General features: G+C 40.2%; 2 protein-coding genes and 1 long non-coding RNA gene across 11 annotated transcripts in view; 1 reads left to right on the top strand and 2 right to left on the bottom strand.

Annotated features, from left to right (window-relative positions):
* The window catches only part of LOC127987357 (uncharacterized), a 173,566-nt gene extending 169,225 nt beyond the window's left edge, over nt 1–4,341 (bottom strand). For 2 of the 5 annotated variants that reach the window (XM_052589653.1, XM_052589652.1), the window contains exon 1: nt 3,128–4,018. In XM_052589653.1, the coding sequence (XP_052445613.1) occupies nt 3,131–4,018 (888 nt within the window). In that variant the 3' untranslated portion in view covers nt 3,128–3,130. Of the gene's footprint in view, nt 1–72 lie in introns of those variants that run through there. The other 3 variants (XM_052589656.1, XM_052589655.1, XM_052589654.1) reach the window with 3 other exon arrangements.
* LOC127987351 (NACHT, LRR and PYD domains-containing protein 12-like) overlaps nt 1–23,001 on the top strand; it is a 795,441-nt gene that overhangs the window by 309,268 nt on the left and 463,172 nt on the right. For 2 of the 5 annotated variants that reach the window (XM_052589641.1, XM_052589640.1), the window contains exon 14: nt 20,510–20,683. The exons of 2 other annotated variants lie outside the window; for them this stretch is intronic. In XM_052589641.1, coding sequence (XP_052445601.1) covers nt 20,510–20,683 — 174 coding nt within the window. Of the gene's footprint in view, nt 1–20,509; nt 20,684–22,774; nt 22,949–23,001 lie in introns of all 5 variants that reach the window. One more of the 5 variants, XM_052589644.1, reaches the window with a different exon arrangement.
* LOC127987369 (uncharacterized) overlaps nt 19,372–23,001 on the bottom strand; it is a 160,109-nt gene continuing 156,479 nt past the window's right edge. Inside the window, exon 2 of the long non-coding RNA XR_008161176.1 lies at nt 19,372–20,582. This is a non-coding gene — a long non-coding RNA (uncharacterized LOC127987369). The remainder of the gene's footprint in view (nt 20,583–23,001) is intronic.

Here is a 23,001-nt window from a genome sequence, read left to right as displayed (position 1 = left end):
AGTTTAACCCAAGCTAATGAATAAAAATGCACCTTTGATCAGATGCAACTACACTCACAATTAAAAAGATACATTATTCGAATGCTTGGCGAAAGAGATGTGTTTTTAATCTAGATTTAAACAAAGAGAGTGTGTCTGAACCCCGAACATTATCAGGAAGGCTATTCCAGAGTTTGGGAGCCAAATGTGAGAAGGCTCTACCTCCTTTAGTGGACTTTGCTATCCTAGGAACTACCAAAAGTCCAGCGTTTTGTGACCTTAGGGTGCGTGATGGGTTGTAACGTGGTAGAAGGCTAGTTAGGTACGCTGGAGCTAAACCATTTAGGGCCTTATAGGTAAGTAATGATAATTTGTAACTGATGCGGAACTTAATAGGTAGCCAGTGCAGAGACTGTAAAATTGGGGTAATATGATCATATTTTCTTGACCTCGTAAGGACTCTCGCTGCTGCATTTTGGACGACCTGTAGCTTGTTTATTGAAGAAGCAGGACAACCACCTAGAAGTGCATTACAATAGTCCAGTCTAGAGGTCATGAATGCATGAACTAGCTTTTCTGCATCAGAAACAGATAACATGTTTCGTAGCTTGGCAATGTTTCTAAGATGGAAGAATGCAATTTTTGTAACATTGGAAATATGATTTTCAAAAGACAAATTGCTGTCTAATATAACACCCAGATTTCTGACTGTAGAGGAAGTTACAGTACATCCGTCTAGTTGCAGATTGTAATCTACAAGATTCTGTGTAGTGTTTTTTGGTCCAATAATTAATATCTCCGTCTTATCCGAATTTAATTGGAGAAAATTCTTTGTCATCCAATCTTTTACATTTTTAACACAATCTGTTAGCTTAGATAATTGGGAAGTTTCATCTGGTCTCGTTGAGATATATAGCTGAGTATCATCAGCATAACAGTGGAAGCTAATTCCGTATTTTCTAATAATATTACCAAGGGGCAACATGTATATTGAAAATAGAAGGGGACCTAGGACGGATCCTTGTGGCACTCCATATTTTACTGATGATAAATGAGATGACTCCCCATTTAAGTAAACAAAATGGTAGCGATCAGACAGGTAGGATCTAAACCATCTTAGAGCCTGCCCTTGAATACCTGTATAGTTTTGTAATCGATCTATGAGTATGTCATGATCTATGGTGTCGAACGCAGCACTAAGATCAAGTAAGACTAGAAATGAGATGCAGCCTTGGTCTGACGCAAGGAGCAGGTCATTTGTAATTTTAACAAGTGCAGTTTCTGTGCTATGGTGGGGCCTAAAACCTGACTGAAATTCTTCATACAGATCATTTTTATGCAGGAAGGTGCTCAATTGAGCAGACACAACTTTTTCTAAAATTTTAGACATAAATGGAAGATTTGAAATAGGCCTATAATTTGCCAGTACACTAGGATCTAGTTTTGGTTTCTTAATAAGAGGCTTGATAACCGCCAGCTTGAATGGTTTTGGGACGTGTCCTAAAGATAACGACGAGTTTATGATATTGAGAAGCGGTTCTTCGGCTACAGGTAACAGCTCTTTTAGTAATTTAGTGGGTACAGGATCTAATAAACATGTTGTTGGTTTAGATACAGTGATAAGTTTATTTAGCTCCTCCTGTCCTATGGTTGTAAAGCACTGCAGTTTATGTTTGGGTGCGATGGATGAAACTGAAGTGTTAGATGCTGTAGAATCTACATTCGCTATTGTATTTCTAATGTTATCTATTTTATCAGTGAAGAAATTCATAAAGTCATTACTATTTAACGTTGGTGGAATATTTGAATCAGGTGGCATCTGGTAATTTGTTAACTTAGCCACTGTGTTAAATAAAAACCTTGGATTGTTTTGGTTATTTTCAATGAGTTTGTGTATATGCTCTGCCCTAGCAGTTTTTAGAGCCTGTCTATAGCTGGACATACTGTTTTTCCATGCAATTCTAAAAACTTCTAAGTTAGTTTTTCTCCATTTGCGTTCAAGACTACGAGTTACTTTCTTGAGAGAGTGAGTATTACTGTTATACCATGGTACAGTACGTTTTTCTCTAACTTTTTTCAATTTGATTGGGGCAACAGCTTCTAATGTATTAGAGAAAATAGTGCCCATGTTGTCAGTAATTTTGTCTAATTCATGTGTATTTTTGGGTACAAATAGCAGTTGAGATAGATCAGGCAGGTTATTTGCGAATCTGTCTTTGGTGGCTGGAACAATAGTTCTGCCCAGACGGTATCGCTGCGACATATAGTTAATATCAGTTATACGCAGCATGCACGATACGAGGAAATGGTCTGTAATATCATCACTTTGAGGTACAATATCTATAGCAGTAAGATCGATGCCATGCGATATAATTAAATCTAGTGTATGATTAAAACGATGAATGGGCCCGGTGACATTTTGCTTGACTCCAAAGGAGTTTATTAGGTCAGTAAACGCAAGTCCTAATGTATCATTTGTATTATCAACGTGAATATTAAAATCTCCCATGATTAGCGCCTTATCAACTGTAACTAGAAGGTCTGAGAGGAAATCTGCAAATTCTTTTAGGAATTCTGTATACGGCCCTGGTGGTCTATACACAGTAGCCAGAGCAAGAGATACATTAGATTTCTTTTGCATGTCTGACAGAGTAACATTTAGCATTAGTATTTCAAAAGAGTTAAACCTGTATCCTGTTTTCTGGGTAACATTGAGAATATCACTATATATTGTTGCAACACCCCCGCCACGACCAGTCTGACGGGGCTCATGCTTATAACAGTAGTTTGGTGGAGTAGACTCATTTAGACCAAAATAATCATTTGGTTTTAGCCAGGTTTCAGTCAAGCAGAGTAAATCAAAACTATTATCTGTGATCATTTCATTTACAATAACTGCTTTTGGTGTGAGTGATCTAATATTTATGAGCCCAAACTTTAAAAATTGTTTTTGTTCATTTACTTTACATTTTTCTGGTTTAATTACGATAAGATTTTTTCTAGATCCTACATTATATTTATATTTATATTTTGACCTCACTATTCTGGGAACAGACACAGTCTTAATAGGTTTTACAGCACAAGTACTTTTATCATTTAAGCGGGTGGAACAAAACTCATCATAATGGTTATTTGAGAATTGACTTACTAGTCACATGGAGCGAAGTGTCCTGGAGATGTTGTCAGAGAGAAGCTCCGCTCCGACTCGACTGGGGTGTAATCCATCAGCGCGAAACAGTCTAGGACGCTCCCAGAAAAGATTCCAGTTATTAACAAATAGCAGTTTCTGTTCTTTACACCATGACAACAACCATTCATTTAAAGCAAAAAGTCTACTGAACCTTTCGTGTCCTCGTCGATACGTGGGCAGTGGTCCTGACACGACGATCGTCGCCGCGGGCGTCGTGCTGCGAACCGTCTCGATCAGGCTCCTGAAGTCCCTCTTCAGCGTCTCCGTCTGCCGCAGCGTGGTGTCGTTAACCCCGGCGTGAAGCACGACCGCTCTCGGGCTCTCGTCGTCCTTCAGGATCGCGGGTATCTGCGCAGAAACATCGAGAACACGAGCACCAGGCAAACAATGAGTGTGCACTTTACCTTCGGCTAACGTAGCACTTACGTGTCGGACGATGGAGTCTCCGATGATCACAGCGTCGCGTCCTGTCTCGCGGAGGGGAGCGAAGCGGTTCTGGATGGAGATCTCGAAGGCAGGAGGGGGAGATGTCGTCGCCCGGGACCCGGCTCGCATCCTCCGCTGTGGATGCACCCAGGGTCCGTGGTGTCCCGGCGTCGCAGTGAAGGACATCTGGGAAGATCGCGTCCTGGGTGCACCGGGCCTGCGCAGAGAAACACACGGAGTAGACGTGGTGGGACTGTTAACAGCACGCTGTATACTTACCCCGGACTTGTGAGCGTCAGCCCGGGATGATTCCAGCGCGGCTCTCCGCTCTCTCAGCTCGGCCTGCCTCCGTTCCAGGTCGCGAATCTGCTTCCCCACGGCCTCGAGCTCGAGCTGCACAGAGTGGAGACATTCATCCGCCATTAAAGCAAGTAACAGTGAGTACAGCAGTGGTAATGTGTGTGAATAGAGTATTAGCAATGTAAGCTCAGTTAGCAGCAACCACGCTTGCTGATGCTAACTGGCTAAAAGCTAATAGCGGACCCGGGAGATCAAAATAAATCTAGTGATAGCGAGTCGCTCTAATTGTTTTTGTTGTAGAATACAATAGAGGATATATTCACGCGTTATATAAACGGAAACGATGGTGTATAAAATAGATTTTTAAGTTAAAAATAGTCAATGAAAAGAATATAGTGACGGAGCTCAAACGCAGTTCAGCCGTCAACAACAAACAGGAAGTGACGTCTCCCAACAAACAGATATATATAAGGTCATTTAACTTATGGAGGTCAGTACCTGTGTGAATGATAACACACTGCGGGCTGCCGAGATCATCATTACTGAGCAGTTCATGAACGCGTTCTGTGTTTCTGCAGTGGAGCGCTAGGACTCTCTGTCTGGGGAAGAGTTTCTTGGGTTCAATGTTCTTTCCAGTGGAGGCCATCAGAAGAAGCACTGAGGCCTGAGTCGCTGGGCTCCTGTGTGATGTTGGTGATGTGTGAGGGCGCTCCTTCACTGAATCTGCACTCACAGAGCTGTGTGATGTTGGTGATGTGTGAGAGCGATCCTTCACTGAGGCCTGAGTTGCTGGGGTCCTGTGTGATGTGTGAGAGTGCTCCTTCACTGAATCTGCAGGTACAGATCTGTGTGATGTTGTTGATGTGTGAGAGCGATCCTTCACTGAGTCTGCACGTACAGATCTGTGTGATGTTGTTAATGTGTGAGAGCGCTCCTTCACTGAGTCTGCACGTACAGATCTGTGTGATGTTGTTAATGTGTGAGAGCGCTCCTTCACTGAGTCTTCAGGTACAGATCTGTGTGACGTCTCTTCATGTTGGAGCCGCAGGTTACTCTCAGTGCAGCTGTTGTTGGGAGATTCTCTGTCCTTGTTTTCAAGCTCTAAACACATTGCAGTCTGTTCTTTCAGCTTTTCTTTTAACTCGTGGATGTTTTTCTCAAACTTTCTTTCTCTCTGTATTGAGTCCTCTTTCATTTTTGACATTTCAGCCTCAAGTTTCATGTTGATGTTGTGCAACTCTTTAATTTCAGCCCTGAGATTATTGATGATAAATTCATCTGAGCGGCTCAGGATGAGCTGCTTTAATTCTGACACCTCCATCTCTAACAGAGCCATCTTCTGGAGAAGACACTGGAGATAACTGTGTGTGTGTGTGTGTGTGTGTGTGTGTGTGTGTGTGTGTGTGTGTGTGTGTGGTCTGCTCAGTGATCAGTTCATCAGATGGGGCTGGAGATGTGCTGACCGGAGAGTAGGGATGCACTTCATTCTCATACTCAGATTCCTCTGTTTCCTCCTCAACTATCTGCTTTAAAAGGGGAAATGATTTTTCAAAAGCTTGGAGACTAGCTTCATGGTAAATGGTAAATGGACTGCATTTATATAGCGCTTTCAACAGACCACATGGCCATCCAAAGCGCTTTACAATTTTGCCTCACATTCACCCATCCACTCACTCATTCACACACCGACAGCGGTGTCTGCCATACAAGGCGCCATCCAGCTCGTCGGGAGCAGCTGGGGTTAGGTGTCTTGCTCAAGGACACCTCGACACTTGGTCAGGTGGAGCCGGGGATCGAACCACCAACCTTCCGGTTTGTAGACAACCTACATGAACCACTGAGCCACTGCCGCCTTGAATTAACACCGTTCCACTGTTGTACAGATTGATGGTTTGGAAATGGGAGGAGTGATCAACTGACTCAAAAATGCAGATCTGACATCCTTTACAGATTCCCTTCTTCTTAGTGTAGGGGAAATATTGACTAATAACACTTTTCCAGATGAGGCTTCTCTCTGTATAGAAGATCAGATTTGTCCTCTTTTCTTGAGAGGTCATATCAACATAAAGAGATTCGGGGTGTTCATGTAGCATTGTCTGTTTAAAGACTTTTCTTTTGTCTCCTTTAATGTGTGCAGGATAAACAATCTCCATGGCAACCTCTCTCTCTCTCTCACACACACACACACACACACACACACACACACACACTCTCTCTCTCTCTCACACACACACACACACACTCTCTCTCTCTCTCTCTCTCTCTCTCTCACACTCTTAGCTGTCCATCGTGTTCGATGATAACGCTTGCTCCAGGGATAGGGATGGGGGGTGGGGGTTCAGCAACCTTGCCGCTGGTGCCACTTCTCATGGGCGTAAAGTCCGATCCTTGATCCGCACACTCGACCGCAGATGGAGCAGGGGAAACCAGATACCAGGGGGGTACCAGCCGCCCGTTGGTGTCTCTTGATTCGCCTCATGGATCTTTGGTCTTGGTTGGTTTGGTGTATTTGAGAGACCGCAGCAGCACAGGTGGCCTGCCAGGCTGATCGGTCAAGTGCCAGAGATTCTAGCTTCGTGAGGGGGATGTTTGCCCGCTTAAGGAGGTCCCTGGTATAGTCCTTAAAACGACGCTTTTGCCCTCCAGCGGAACGTTTCGCACCCACTAGTTGACTGTAAAGGACTTGGCGGGGCAGGCGATGTTCAGGCATGCGTATGGTGTGCCCTATCCAACGCAGATGTTTTCTGGCCACAGCAGCTTCCATACAGATTGAGTTGGTGTTGCTGAGGATGACTGTATGGGGGATTCGATCTTTCCAGGACAAGCTGAGGATTTTTTGTAAGCAGCGAATATGGAAGGCCTCTAGGTGGATGATGTGCTGGCAGTATGAGGTCCATGACTCTGCCCCATAAAGAAGAGTGGAGAGACATACCGCATTGTAAACAGCAACCTTGGTACTGACCTTCAGGTTACGATTTTCAAAAACCCTGCTGCGTAGGCGTCCAAAAGATGATGAGGCTTTATTTATCCGAGTGTGTATTTCTGTGTCAAGGGAGCTGCTTGAGGACAGAGTGGAGCCGAGGTAGGTGAAGTGGTCCACTGATTTAAGTGGAACACCATTTATGTGAAAACTGGGGGGTGTGGGAACGGGGGTGGTGAGATGGAACATGACCTCGGTTTTTTGAGTGTTAACCTGTAGGCCGAAAGATTGGTACAGACTGGATATGGTGTTAAGGGCGTACTGCATAGAGTCTGGGCTGTGGGCTAAGACTGCACAGTCATCAGCATACTGAAGCTCACAGATCTGGCGGGTCTTTGTCTTTGTGTGAGCTTGAAGCCGACGAATGTTGAAGAGGCTTCCGTCAAGTCGGTATTCCACATGGACACTGTCTTCATGTCCCAGGACACACACACACTCTCTCACACAGACTCTCACACACACACACACACACACACTCTCTCTCTCTCTCTCTCTCACACACACAAACACACACTCTCACACTCACACTCTCTCTCTCTCACACACACACACACACACACACACTTGTTTGTTTCTGTGAAAAGTGGGTTAATCTCATAGGCGTAATGCTTTTTATACAAACTGTACATTCTATGGCCCTACACCTAACCCTAACCCTCACAGGAAACTGCATTTTTACTTTCTCAAAAAAACTCATTCTGTATGATTTAAAAGCATTTTGAAAAATGGGGACATAAGTCACCCTCTCCTTTTAATACCTGTATGTACCCATGTCATTATAAAGAGTTGTGTCCTGATATGTCAAAAAAACAAGAGCACACACACACACAGACACTCACACTCACACACACACACACTCACACAGACACTCACACACACACACACACACACACAGACACACACACAGACACTCTCACACACACACACACACACACAATCTCTGGATTTGATCAGCATGGGCCCGTGTCTCTCTCGCCTCCATTGAGTTTGTACAGACCCCTAGAGCGTGTGCTGGGTTTGGTGGGGGGGGGTAACTGAGAATGAATGGGACACAATATGATTGGATATGGCTACAATCTGCTAATACTGGTTCAGCAATAAATCATTCTGCATCCACAAATCAGTCTAAAAGAGAAAATAATGGGTGGTAATGGAAAGATTAGTTAAAAAGTAATGTGTTCACGGATCCCTCCTCATCAAACAGACAATGTCATAAGCCCTGTTCAGACAGGACTAGTTTTCCAGCGGGTCCTTAGAGACATTTGTGTTTCACAGACATGATTTAATCAAGCCAGTGTTTTCTCACACAACCTCTGTAATGATTCCAGAGCAAATGACCTTCTGTTTTGTACAGCCCTCCCACCTCTGTAATAAACACAGAGATGTTAATCCTGTCCGAATCGGTTCTTGTAATCACAGATATCAGGTAATAAACCTGTACCCCCGTTATAATGCATGTTTCACACAGTCTGTCTGCAGTGCATATTAACGGATTCCAGCTGCACGAGGCGTCAAGGAGCGGTGGTCTGCAGCAGTGCAGCGATTGTTAACGTACCGAGCCTATTTTTGCTGTACTGCAGGCACTGAATTAAAGTGACAGCGCATTGTTCGCGGGAAAAATGAACATTGATTGACATGGAAACGCAGTCACATGGGTTTTTGGCTAGGTTTAAAACAAGAAAAAGAGCACTTTTAGATAAACAAGGAAAACAATATATGTTCACTTAAATGGAAGCAGAAAAACAAAGTTCATTAAGACCCGTGGGATTGCTTGTGATAAAGATTTAAATGCAAAATGCACAAGACTGTGTCTGTCTGTGGTGTTTTAATTTTAAATATTTTAACAAGAAAAGTAGGCTAATTATTGTGTTTAAATGTTTTGGCGCTTGCTTGAGCAGCTTATTGTACAAACCTAGGAGTAAAATGCATGAATAATGCGTTGTTGATATTTACTGAGTTTAAACTAATGTCTATGATATGAAAGATTGTTACTGTTCTGTGGTAAAAGACTTACGATGCTGAAAAAAAAAAAATTTTTTATAGAATATAGCAGTTTTTTTTTTTTTTTTACATTGGTCTGAACAGCTCTAAGGACGGTCAGGTACAGTTAGGGTTGTGTATTGTTTGAATTTTATCGATTCAGATTCTTATAGTTTCGATTCTAATAAAATAGAACATCCAATATAAAAAAAAAATAAGTCAAACATTTAGATGTCAAACTTGTTTCTGTCTTTTTACAAAGCATTCTGTTGCAGCTGAATGACATGAGCAGAAATTAGCAGCTTACAAAACACTGCAAGAGGAATTTTGCCTGTGCTTTAAAAAAAATACCATAGCAAAAAAAAACTAGATTAATATAAGTTTCAAATATTAAAGTGTTAAAGACAAGTTAACAGTCAGTAATAAGATAGGAACACACAAATCAATTAGTAATATCATAAATAAATACAACTAAACAAATTTTCAGGTACAAAAACTAATTAAAAGTTTAAAAACACTGCATAGTTTTCTTTTTATACATAAAATAAAGATTAATCAATTAAAGTTACTAAATATATTCAGTCAAGATCAGTGAATGATTTTCTTATGTTCTTTGATTAATATTAATGACAGACAGCGCGTTTATTAGGCTGTTGTCTCTTTAAACAAAAATACTGTACATGTGTGTTTTCTTTCTCATCTGTTTATGTTCACGTAAGAAAAAAACGGCTGTGTTTTATGAAGATATACTGATGTAGTTTTCTGTATATTGGTCGACAAATATGAAAGAAGTCAGTTTCGGCTCGGAACAAGCTTTTCTACAGCTGAAATACACGGAACGGTCTGAGATCAGACACAAACCGGGAACCCGCAGCGCGACGCCGACCGCTGCTCTCTGTGCACGCGCTTGAGCTTCATCTGCGCTGCACACAAACAAGGCACAAATTCTTTCTGTTCCTGCACTTCATCATTTTTAATCAGATTGAAATGCTAACATAGGAATCGTTAAGCAGAATCGAAATGCACGCGTCTTTTTTTTAACCAGTTCTACAATGGAACCGGTTTTCGATACCAATGCCTTCTTTAATCACTTTTTTTGCCCTCTTCTCTTTAACTTTTGACAGAATTTGAAATGTTTTTAACCTTCGTGACCGATTAGTACAGACCAAAATTCGACCATTTTTCAGCAGCAATAATCAGCCAAATTTGCAAGTCCGTTCAGTGGCATTGTTTATGTTCAGTGCTTCCAAAATGACCGACTTCCAGATTGATGACACATTGTGAAAACCGGTCAGATTTGTCTGTCAGCGTATTTTGGCAACTTTGTATAATCTCACCCGACAAAAATTTTTTTCTTTTCTTTTTAATACTACACCTCTAACTTGTGATAAAATCTAAAACTAAGAGGTTAAATTCATTACAATAATGGTTTAGAGGTTTCAGGCTATATAAGTTTATGCATTTGACAGACACTTTTATCCAAAACGACTTACTGTGCATTCAGGCTATCAATTTTTAACTATCATGTGTTCCCGGGGAATCGAACCCCCAACCTTGCACTTGAGTGCAATACTCTATCAATTGAGCTACAGGAACACTAACATAACATAACATAACTAACATAACACACTAACACTAACTATATGCAGCCATTAGTACTACAGGCATATAGTGGCTATATATCACCAGATGTCACCAAACCCACCAAAATGTTAGTTTTGACTCTCTAAACTTACTGGAATGATTTTTTTTACTGAAGTATTAGAAATATTAAGTATTATATAAAACTAGAATGTACATTTCCTGAATGTGAGTGGTGCTTGCAGTGGCAAAACTCGCCCCTCGGTTGCTGTGGTGTTGCAATGAAGTTGTTACGGTACACTGGATAGTTGCTAGGGCAGTTGCTAGAGTACCCAGTGTGGTTGTTAAGGTAATCCTGGTGGTTGCTAGGGTGTTGATATGCAGTTGCTAGGGCGAAACTACTGGTTTCGTTTGGTCAGAGGAGAACTGGCCCCCCAACTGAGCCTGGTTCCTCCCAAGGTTTTTTTTCTCCATTCTGTCACCGATGGAGTTTCAGTTCCTTGCCGCCGTCGCCTCTGGCTTGCTTAGTCGGGGTCACTTCATCTACAGCGATATCATTGACTTGATTGCAAATGAATGCACAGACACTATTTAAACTGAACAGAGATGACATTTCTCAAGCTCTCAACGGAGGCGGTCGCATTTCTTTCCTCTCCTCCCTGTCTTCCCTGCTTCGCCTGTTTCTCTTGTCTCGTCTACTTTGAGAGACTCTCTCTGCATTGCTATCCTAAACTGAAACATGGATTTGATAAATTGGTCTCTCAACGCAATTGACACCATCTTCTCGACGAGGAGCTTGGGTTCGGGGGAACCTGACTGCCCTGCCGGAACGTTTGCAGCTGGCTACACGATGGACGCGTGGGCGAATTGGTGGGTCGTGTGTCTGGCGGCTCTTTCTGTGGAGGACATTGAAGACATCTACCTATTCGGAACCATGATAACAGGTCTTCTGCTGATTGGATTAGGCTTTGCCCTGGGTTATCGGAAAATTCAGAAGACGGGAACAGCTGTTCAAAGCCTCACAAGGCTGCCCGTCATGATTGAAGCAGTGGGCAGAGCGGTCAGCATTGAGACTGAGACTATTAACCGCAATATGGATAACATCACGAAGAAACTCATGGCTTTGGAAGGGAAATTGGAGGATTTGGAGACCAAAAGGGACAATCATAGTGACCGTTAAATTGGAATGCGGCTACTAGACCAAAACAAGTGGTATCTTATCTTCTTTCGGCTCAACTACCAGCTTGGCCTTGGCTGGAAAACAAATTTCTCCTTGGAAAGCACGGCAGCGAGAGACTCTGCGTTCCTCACCCGTTTCCCCCCCACACCTGTTGATTGTTGACTCTGTCTAGGACCTGACCAAGGCTGTCTCCATGGCAACTTGCTGTGACGCTGTATAATCTGCGGACTGAGGCATCTAGAGAGAATCGCAATTCTCCAGGCCTACAAATACACAAACTCTTACACATATACAGATATGCACTCACCCCCCACCCCCATCCCTCGCCTTCGCCACTTTGTTCCGCCAGTCTGGCAAGCGGGCCTGTGACCAGCGCTATAATGGCTGTTGGACCGGATGCTGATTGCCTGGGCTGGATCACCTCGACCCCCCAAATTTCCATCCCCAGTTGCTAGTCGTGTGTTTATGGTGTATTGATTATGTGCATTTGTGCTGTGGTGTTTTTACTGTTCTCAAACGGTGCTCCCATAGGAGCACAGTCTGGGTGCTGTTTTTTTTCTCCTCTCTTTCCTAATGTTTTGCTGTTACCTCTTCCCCTGTCCACTGTATTTCTTTGCCTTGTGCCCACATGTGCAATGACAATAAAGTTGAATCTGAATCTGAATCACTGAATTCAATGATGAACTGCCTTTAACTGTCATTTTGCGTTATTGACACACTGTTTTCCTAATGAATGTTGTTCAGTTGCCTTGACGCAATGTATTTTGTTTAAAGCGCTATATAAATAAAGTTGATTTGACTTGACCTGAGGTGTTTGTTACACAGCTGCTAGTTGCCACAGAGATCTTAGCCTGATTAAGCACTTAGCCAATCACTTTTAGCATGGAGCTATTCACTACTAGCATGACTAATACGTTGGAATTCCTGTTTACTAGCATGGGTCAGAAGAACCAACTCCCATGTCTGTATGATGTTCTGATGCAAAGATATAAGACTTACTAAATGGTTGCTAGGGTACTCTGTTTGGTTGCTAGGGAGTGGCTTGGCAGCTGCCAATGATGATACTCCAAAGGCTGCTTGCCAGTATGAATGATATAAACCAACCCCCTTGCCTTTATGACATTAAGATTTGAAGATATACCTCTATGCTTTGTATTTATTTCAGGTTTCTTTAACAGGGACAATGCACACTAATAATACATAAATGTACAGTGTGCCCAAAGGCTATTTTACATCTGCTGTCCCTGGACAGATCTTAAGATTGTTGTGTTACTAAGTTGCTCTAAATGGTTGCTAGGGCGTGGCTATGAAGTGTTTAAGGTGATCTGTGATTGGCCGTTTGCTGCACCGAGTCAAACGAGCCCACCCTCATGTTTCTATGACACTTCTATCCAAAGATATTAGTTTGATAATTTTCAATTGAAGTCTATGGAGCCTGTTACTAAGGTGCTCTATATGGTTGCTAGGGCGTGGCCTGATAGCCTCATAGTGATCCTGAGAGTCTGATAAGTTCCCTGAATGAAATGAAAAATACACACTGTTTCAAGGGCGATCCCTCACCATAGTATGTCTATGGGGCAACTTTGGGTCGCTCTTATACCCCAGTGCGGGGTATGTTCTCGCACAGCCTGATAGCCTCTCTAAACGTGGTGATTCACATGTTTCGGCGAAATTCTCTCTCTGAGCTACGATCCGTCAAATTTGGCAGCAATGCATTGTCTATGGGATTTTTCGCCCGGTGTACGAACGTCGTACGCCCGATCGCTTATAAAAGTCAGCACACCATTCCCGTATAGGATGCCTGTCTCGTTGGCCTGTGACAAAAACTGCGGGACAAGTTATGTGCCGAAATTTGTATGGATCTATAAAATAATAAGTATGTGAGATAATAATAGTGATGCTTTGCCTCTGGCAAGCACCACTATTAAGCATATTTTACAAAATATAATACTTTCAGGGCTAAATAAATAATAATAAAAAACACCCAAAACCACAAAAAAACATACATCTTTAGTTTTTATTTTATTGAAGACAGTAATATGACATTTATTGAAAAAACAAATGGGATCACAGCCGAGACCTTCGAAGGACAAATTAAGGGCTGCTTTGTGAAGGATGCTTGAGGGTTAAAATAAATGTAATGAACAAATAAAATTAATTACATCTAATTAATTGCAATATTTTGATGTTTTTAATATCACAGCTGCAGTGACTGCTAGAATCTGGAAGTGCTTCTCTCATTACTGCAGAACAGTATTAGGCCGGTGACACACTGGCTGTGTGGCGTGAGCGCCGCATCCCAGAAGCGTCCCAGAAGCGTGGCGGATTCGGTGTCTTTACACACCAGAAGTGTCCTGACGCGGCGCTGGCGCACTGCTGCTGTGGAGGGAGACCGTTGACAGACCAGGCTCATGTCTTCATTACAACAATATATACTTTTGTTTACACACCTATGCCTACTGATAAAGGACACCGTCAAAAGTATTGACGGCGAAATAGATTATGTTTGACAGGTGCAATGTTTGAAAATCGATAATTATGTATTTATTACCTTTATATCTGAATTTATGTCAACCTATAGACTTTCAAATATCAAAATATCAGGAATTCATATGTATTTGTGTACAAAATGACATTTAAACACATTTTCCTATTATATTTTGCCTGGAAAAGCTTCCAACACGCGCGCGTGTCGCGGTAAAAATAGGCGTCGGTTCTATTTCTAGCAAGCAAGCGTTTGAAAATCTGTTGATTTAATTACTTTGAAAACAAAACTGAAAACATTAACAAGACATTTGTTTCAAATATAAGCCTGTAATTTTAATGATTTTCATTTGTTCACAAGTCTGTAATAATTTTAATAATTTCCATTATAGAGTCCATCTTTAACCCAATAGTAAACTACCACACACCAGTCACAAAATAAAATTATCCAATAAAATTAGTATAATTATATATCAGTATTAATGTATGTTTATAAATACAATTATATACCATTAAAAAACAAAAGTGTATGAGTATAATCCAAAACAAAAAATATATATATAAATAAATACAAAAATACAAATTGGCAAATCTTTCTCCAATCCATGAATAACAGATTTACATGAACTCAGTGACATAAAGACTAGAATATTTTAATCTGTTTGAAGAGTATTTATATCAGAGGAAACAACATTCATAAATGCTATTTTTTCTAATTCAGTGTAAAAAAAGAAAAGTGTTGTCTATTTTCCAAATACACCTGCCCTCTTAACCTCCCCACAATCTTAAACACAAGAGTAATATGTCATAGTTACTGTAATGTTATTCTTTAATATATTTTATTTATTGGGTTTTTAACAGTTACAATACAATAAAATCTTCCCATCCCTCCCCTCCCTCCCACAGCTTAAGAAAAAAAAAACACAAAAAAAGAAAAGATAAAATAATAATAGTATATTATTAATAATAATAATGAAAATCTTGAGACAAGACACATTCTAGATTTCCCAGCATTGACAGCAATGGAACCAAGTATTCCACATTCCCTAGAAGAATTGGCACATCTTCATAAAATACATAGATCACACATTATAAGCTAGTCCAGAAAACAAGAGAACTGACACACACACAAAAATAAAATAATAATAATAATATAGTGGTTTAACAGAAACAGATATTTATAAAGGACTGGCATGCACATATTAAAAAATAAAAATAAATAAATAAATAAAAAACACAGAAGGATGATATAACAAATTGAGGCAGGTTACTCCATTTTAGAGGCAGGGGAGCTCTTTAAAATATCGTATAAAGGGGGACCATATATCTTGAAACTTTCGTTTTCGAACCCCATATCATGTATTTAATCTTTTCGAGTTGAATGTAAGACATCACTTCTTTCAACCAGCTGCTATGTGTTGGAGGGTCTGTCCTTTTCCACTGAAATAATATTAAACGCCTTGCCAGTAATGTAGTGAAGGCGATAACAGAACAAATATCTTTCCTAAGTTCTATACCCTCGGGAGCAACACCAAAAATGCACATTAAGGGATCAGGGTCAATTTGAATGCCATACATATTTTTATATGATTCAAAAATCTTTCTCCAAAACTCCTCCAACCCAGGACAAAGCCAGAACATGTGGGCAGTTGTGGCAGGCGATTGTGAGCATCTATTGCATGCAGAGCTGACATTTGGGTAAATCTTAGCTAGTTTGGCGTTGGTGAAATGAAGCCTATGAAGAACCTTAAATTGAACAAAGCCATGTTTCGCACAGGGTGAGGAGGAGTGCACATGGTTTAAAGCATCCTCCCATTCTCCATCTGTAATTTCTCTCCTTAAATCACTTTGCCAATCTTTGAGGGTATCTTCCAAGCTCTGTGGGTCTATAGAAGTTATAATAGAGTATATGCTAGAAATTAGACCTCTACTATGCCATTTCAGATCAAGCAATGTATCCATAGGCGATGCAGGGGGTAATCCTGGAAAGGAGACAAAAACCTTCTTGATGAAACTCCTAATCTGCAAGAATCTAAAAAAGTGGCATCTTGGTAAGGCAAAATTACGTACAAGCTCTTCAAAAGAGCAAAAAGTATTATCAATATTTAAGTCTCTTAGAAGCCTAATCCCCTTCTCTTCCCAGACACAAAAAGCAGAGTCCACATAGGATGGTGGGAATAGACAATTAGAGACCATAGGACCTAGAATGGAAGCTGATTGCAAACCAAAATGTCTTCTAAATTGGGCCCAAATTTTTAAAGTATGAGTCAGTACAGGATTGGGGGTGCAATTATAATTTTTCCCCACCAGGGGGAGAGAAGAGCAAATTAGAGAACTAAGTTTGAAGTTAGCACATGATTGTTCCATTTGCACCCATAAAGGGGTATTTTGAGGATCTACACTATGTAGCCAATAGATTATTTTTTGAACGTTTCTTGCCCAATAATAAAATAACAGATTAGGTAGCGCCATCCCTCCCTGAGATTTTAATCTCTGCAAAAAAGTCTTCCTAATGCGAGGGGTCTTATTCCCCCACAGGAAGGAGGTGATTAGACTGTCCAGTTTAGTAAACAAAATTATTTCTGATAAAAACAGGTATATTCGAAAATAAGTGAGTGATCGGGAAAAACTCGCTCTTACTCATGTTAAGCTTATAGCCAGATAACTTGCCAAACTCCTTTATTAGTGAAATAATTTGAGGTATTGAGGATGTTGGGTTTGATGCATACAATAAGACGTCATCTGCATATAATGAAATTTTATGCTCTGTACCATGTCGTGTAATACCTTTAAAATTTACTGACTGACGGAGCGCAACAGCCAGGGGCTCAATTGATAGGGTGAATAAGAAGGGAGAGAGAGGGCACCCTTGTCTGGTGCCCCGGTACAGAGGGAAGTATTCAGAGTATACATTATTTGTGCACACTGAAGCAATCAGGGAGGTATATAACAATCTAATCCATGAGATTAACTCTGTAGGAAACCCAAACTGTTTAAGGGTGTTAAATAGGTATTCACACTCTACCCTGTCAAAGGCCTTTTCAGCGTCGAGAGAGATTACTGCTTCAAGTTCGCCTTGGGGGAATTTGTGTATATTATATTATATAGTCCTCGTAAATTATTAAATGGGTTACGGCCTTGAATGAATCCTGTTTGGTCAGTCGAAATTATAGTCGGAATAATGGGTTCAAGGCGCAGCGCAAGAATTTTGGACAAAACTTTAAAATCCGCATTCAGAAGTGAGATTGGCCTGTATGATTCTCAACGAGTGGGATCCTTACCCTCCTTTGGGATAAGAGAAATTGAGGCTTGCGTAAGCGTTGGGGGAAGAGTTCCTGTATCGAACAACTCATTATAAACAGCCACAAGAAGTGGGCCCAGCAAGGATGCAAACTTCTGACAAAGGTCAGAATTAATTAATAGTTGGTAAATCTATTTTCTTAAAGAAGGAATCTAAAATTGCAGAATCATTCGGATACTCTGAAGTGTATAGGGTAGAATAAAAATGAACAAAACTGTCGTTAATTTCTTTAAGATTATGTACCATGGACCCAGATGGGGCCTTAATATGAGTTATCATTTTAGAATTATTTAACTGACGAGATTGAAGAGCTAATAATTTACTGGCTTTATCCCCAAATTCATAAAATGCATGTCGCGTTTTTAACAACCTCTTCTCTTCATGTACAGTTGACAGCAAGCTATACTCGGACTGAAGACTTACTCTTTCTTTGTATAAGCGAGGGCAGGGAGAGATGGCGTACTGTTCATCTAACCTGCTAATAGCTTTGGAAATATTTCTGAGTTTAGAGAGCTCTTTCTTTTTAGCATAAGAGGAGAAAGAGATTATTTTGCCCCGCAAATATGCTTTCAATGCCTCCCATAGTACATATCTGGATATATCGTGCCTGTCATTTACTTCTAAATACATATTTATCTCTTTAGTTAGAAAAATAATGAATTCTTCATCTGCTAAGAGTAAAGTATTTAGTCTCCAGGGTTTGAAGGAAGAATGTTGAGTTGGTAAACGAAGAACAAAAGAGGAAGGAGCATGATCAGATATAACAATGCTATGATACCTACTAGATGAGACAAAGGGCATAATACTCTTATCCACTAAGAAAAAATCAATGCGACTATATGAGTGATGAACAGGAGAGAAAAAGGAGAATGTTCTGGAGGAAGGGGAAAGAAATCTCCAGGGGTCTAATAGTCCAAATTGGTCACAGAAATGTTTAATGTTTGTAGCTGCCTTAGAAGGCTGTATGACTCTAGAAGAGGATCTATCCAGCGAAGTGTTCAAAACACAGTTAAAGTCCCCTCCTATAATTAAAGCATAATCATCAGCAGGTGGAAGAGATGTGAAGACTTTGCTGAAAAAATTACTGTCATCAAAGTTTGGGGCATAAATGTTAACAAGGATAACTTGCCTGTCGAGCAGGCGTCCTGTGACGATAACATAGCGACCCAAGTAGTCACTAATAACCTTTTCGCTGGTGAAAGATATGTTCTTCTTGATAAGAAAAGCAGTACCTCTGCCTTATGCATTAAAGCTCGAATGGAATACCTGTCCTCCCCAACTCTAAATCAATGCCTAAGTTTAATTAAATCTGAATTAAGAATATGTGTTTCTTGTAGAAAAGCAATGTCTGCGTTTAATTGTCGTAAGTGAGAAAATATCTTATTTCTTTTAATGACATTGTTCATGCCTTTCACGTTCCATGTTATAAAATTTATATCACATTTATTAACATTGGTCATGCTATCAAAAAGTATTGGTAAATGAACAAGTCAAATCTAGAGAATCTGCCACAACACAACACATGAGCACCTTGACTCCGAACAGCGTATGGTAAGGAAAAAAAATATATAATACTACTAATAATACAAAAAATTAATGGAGAATTCAAATTCCCCTCCCGCCCCCCTCCCACCTTCAAACAACGACCATCTGCTGGTATACTAAGAACCATAACTCACCAGCCCGTGTTCCTGCTCCTTGAAACTAAGTTGCTATTGATAGAAGAAATAAATTACATTAACATGAACTAAAGAGTGTGGAACAGTCCAAACTTAAATAAGTCTCTTCGTTATCATCACCACTCGAGCCATGCAGTCTAATGCAGAACCTGCGCTCAACGGGAAACAAAAGTGGAATCACGTACGACTACATTATCTGCCGTGATGTGAATTCCTACTCACTTGTAGAAGGGGGAACAATCCCCCTCACAAATTCCAAAGCCCGTTGCGAGAAATCAAAAAAAAAATTCCGTTCCGTCATGATTGATCCGTAGACGCGCAGGGAAAAGGAGGCCGAATTCAATTCCCGCTCCTCTGAGTTCAGCCTTTACCTGGTTAAATGCCGCTCTCCGCTTTGCAACATCAGCACTTACATCTGGGTAGAAGTGTATACGCGATCCTTTGTATAACACCTGTCCCTTTCCTCGTGCCAAACGGAGAATCAATTCCCTCATCTGGTAGTGATGCAATCGCACAATGAACGGCCTGGGGGCTTGATTAGCTTTCGGCTGGGGGAGCTAGAGAACGGTGAGCCCTGTCCACTTCCGACTTTTTGGCGAATCTCTGTTCACCGAATACCTCGAGAACCAGTGCTTCAATAAATGCAGAAGGATGAGAGCCCTCGGGGATACCGATCACATGAATATTGTTCCTCCTGGATCGATTTTCCAAGTCATCGAGTTTGGCCCTCAGTTTTTCGTTATCTTTCGATAGCGCTGAGCAGGTAGATTCCAGGACAGTAACGCGACCATCCACGTCGGTAAGGGATTCTTCCACATCCTTCAGTTTCTGTTCTTGCTCTAATAATTAAGTTTTCACCGCAGAGATAGATGATTTAAGCTCTGCAAGGATCTCCACTCTGAGCGCCGCTACCTCAGATCTAATCCCGCCAAGGAGTTCCCTGATATCCCCCTGACTCGAGGCGGCCCCGTCCACACTCTGAATTTCGCCAGCAACCTCAGTAATATCGGCCATCTTTTTAGCGTTGTTTCTCGGCATGTTTCCTACTGAGGGTCGTGAATAGTATTTCAAACGATGTCACCGAAGAAGTGCTGAATAAGTCGATAATTAAACAAGAAACGTGCGGAGCAGAGAACTTTACGACTTCTCATGCCGCCATTTTACCGGAAGTCCGTAATGTTATTCTTAATTTTTTAACATTATTGCATGTATAATACTACAAAAGGTTTGAAGAATGATAATGATAAACTAGTTCAGTATCAGGAATCATGTGAGTAGAGTTAGCTTGTGCTTTTGCTGGCAAGTTAAAATCTCTATAGCAGTGATCCTGGTGTGTAGAAAAAGTAGAGCTCATACAAACACACACACACTCTCACACTAAATCTTAAACACAGTCTCAGAGATCATTCATGTTCTTCTCTCTCTGCAGGCTGATTAACTGCAGTATTGGAGAGGAAGGCTGTGCTGCTCTGATTTCAGCTCTGAGATCAAACCCCTCACACCTGACAGAACTGGGTCTGAATGTTAATACACCAGGAGACTCAGGAGTGAAGCTGCTCTCTGCTCTACTGGAGGATCCACACTGTAAACTGGAGAAACTACAGTGAGTGTTATTATTGAACACAACAATCTGTGTGAAAATACTGCCAAACAAAAACATTTCATGTTAAAGGGATATTTCACACAAAAATGAAAATTATGTCATCACTTTACTTTTCTTAAAGGCATTTCAAAACAGTATGACTTTATTTCTGGAAAATATTTCTGAAGATATTTTGAGAAATGTTTTTGTCCACTCAATGGAAAGCAATGGTGCCCAAACTTTGGTTGCCAACAATATTACAAATATCATGTTTTGTGTTTCACAGAAGAAAGAAGCTCATACAGGTTAGGAACAACATGGAGGGAAGAAAATTATGACAGTTTATATTGTAGGGTGAACAAATCATTTAAACATCAAAATGTAAATTTTCAAATACAATGATTATACTGAATGTGTCCAAAACATTTGAATGTTTGTATATACACTTTTAGACCACTGAACAACAAAGTACATAAGTGTGAGCCAAAATTATATAAATTAAAAATTAATTGGAAGTTGCTTCACATATAAAGTACTATATATATATATATATATATATATATATATATATATATATATATATATATATGCTGCTTATAGAATTATGGAATTATATTTCCTGCTCATAGAATTACAGTGTAATGAAAATTGTCCTTTAAATTAAAATACTGGCAGCACATTTGCCTGTAGTTTACTTTAATTTTACAGCTCTTTGGAGACTTTACATTTTTATTGTAATACACTAAATTAAAGAAACAGATACATAATTACAAAAATGACAGACTGACCATCTTTCTCCAATCCATGTATAACAGATTTACATGTACTCATTGCAATATTTTGATGGAGCCTTGTATAAAACCAGCACTGTAGTGTTTTTCTACATACTGTAGCACCAAGTCTTGAACATTTTATTCTGTTTGAGGAGTATTTATATAAGAAGAACAGCATTAATAAATGCTACTTTTTATGCTGTCAGGTCTGCAGCTCTCACTCTTAGATTCATCTTTGAGCAACTGATGTTATGTATTTATTAACTCTGAACTGGAGTCTTATTGTTAAATAATGTAGTTAGTATGATACATTCTTACCTGACAAATAAAACATTAGATTTAATTTATTATGATCTCTTCTGAAATCATCGTGACTAGTAGATCATGTGGAGGCTGATGTTTCCACAAATCTGTGTCCAGGACAGAACAGACTAAAGGCTCATGGATGAATGGAGCAGCAGGAACATCATCAGAGACCTTTTGATTTCTGTCTAGCACTGACTTAGCGAGTTGTGCTGAAGTGACTACCAAACTACATTTTTGTTCTGAGCAAGCAGTAGATGAGTGATTTAAAGATATAAGTTAACCTTCTTATGAAGGTATAAGTTAACCTTGTAGTGAATCTGTTCAGTTCAGACCGGAGAGTTTGTAAAAGTGAGCTCCATGACTTCCGGTCGGTGTGAAACTCAAATGTGACAACGGGTCTCTGATGAATCAATAATTGAAAGTATCCACCTTGCACAACAAACCAGTGTGTTCATAATTAAGATAATACATTAAAATAATATGGTAAGACACACCAATTTGTAATATCAAGCAGCAGAACAAGCTGTTTTGTACAGTTAAAAATAGCTGGAAGGAACTGAGACCAGAAGTAAGACTTACAAATGAAAAGGATGTCCAGAATAATAAAATACCTAAATTAATTTTATCCAATATTTGCGATTAGTTACTAATTAGAAACACATTCTGAATTTAATAATAATCACTTGAAAATTAGAGTCAGATTAAACATAGAGCTACAATAATATTTAAACTCAATCCAAATTAAGTGAACTGAACCGCAAGTAAAATATATGTCATAGTTATACTAAAAAGTTACTCTTATTTTAACATTATCACCTATATGATATTACAAACTAGTTCAGCATCACAATCATGAATCATGTGGGTAGAGTGCATTTAAATTAATGTTTTAGCTGCTGGCAAGTTAAAATCTCTATCGCGCTGATCCTGGTGTGTAGAAAAAGTAGAGCTCATACAAACACACACAAACACACTCTTACTCTAAATCTTAAACACAGTCTCAAAGATCATTCATGTTTTTCACTCTCTGCAGGCTGAGGTGCTGCAGTATTGGAGAGAAAGGCTGTGCTGCTCTGATTTCAGCTCTGAGATCAAACCCCTCACACCTGACAGAACTGGATCTGAGAGGTAATAAACCAGGAAACTCAGGAGTGAAGCTGCTCTCTGCTCTACTGGAGGATCCACACTGTAAACTGAATAAACTACTGTAAGTTATTGAGTCAATGCTTTCATTTATCATCTTGTATTAAAGCAGATCTT

The sequence above is a fragment of the Carassius gibelio genome, chromosome B22, assembly GCF_023724105.1.
Source record: "Carassius gibelio isolate Cgi1373 ecotype wild population from Czech Republic chromosome B22, carGib1.2-hapl.c, whole genome shotgun sequence".
In the NCBI taxonomy this organism is placed as follows: Eukaryota; Metazoa; Chordata; class Actinopteri; order Cypriniformes; family Cyprinidae; genus Carassius; species Carassius gibelio.
The sequence above is the reverse complement of the archived record's forward strand: the minus strand, read 5'-3'. Positions and strand labels throughout refer to the sequence as shown.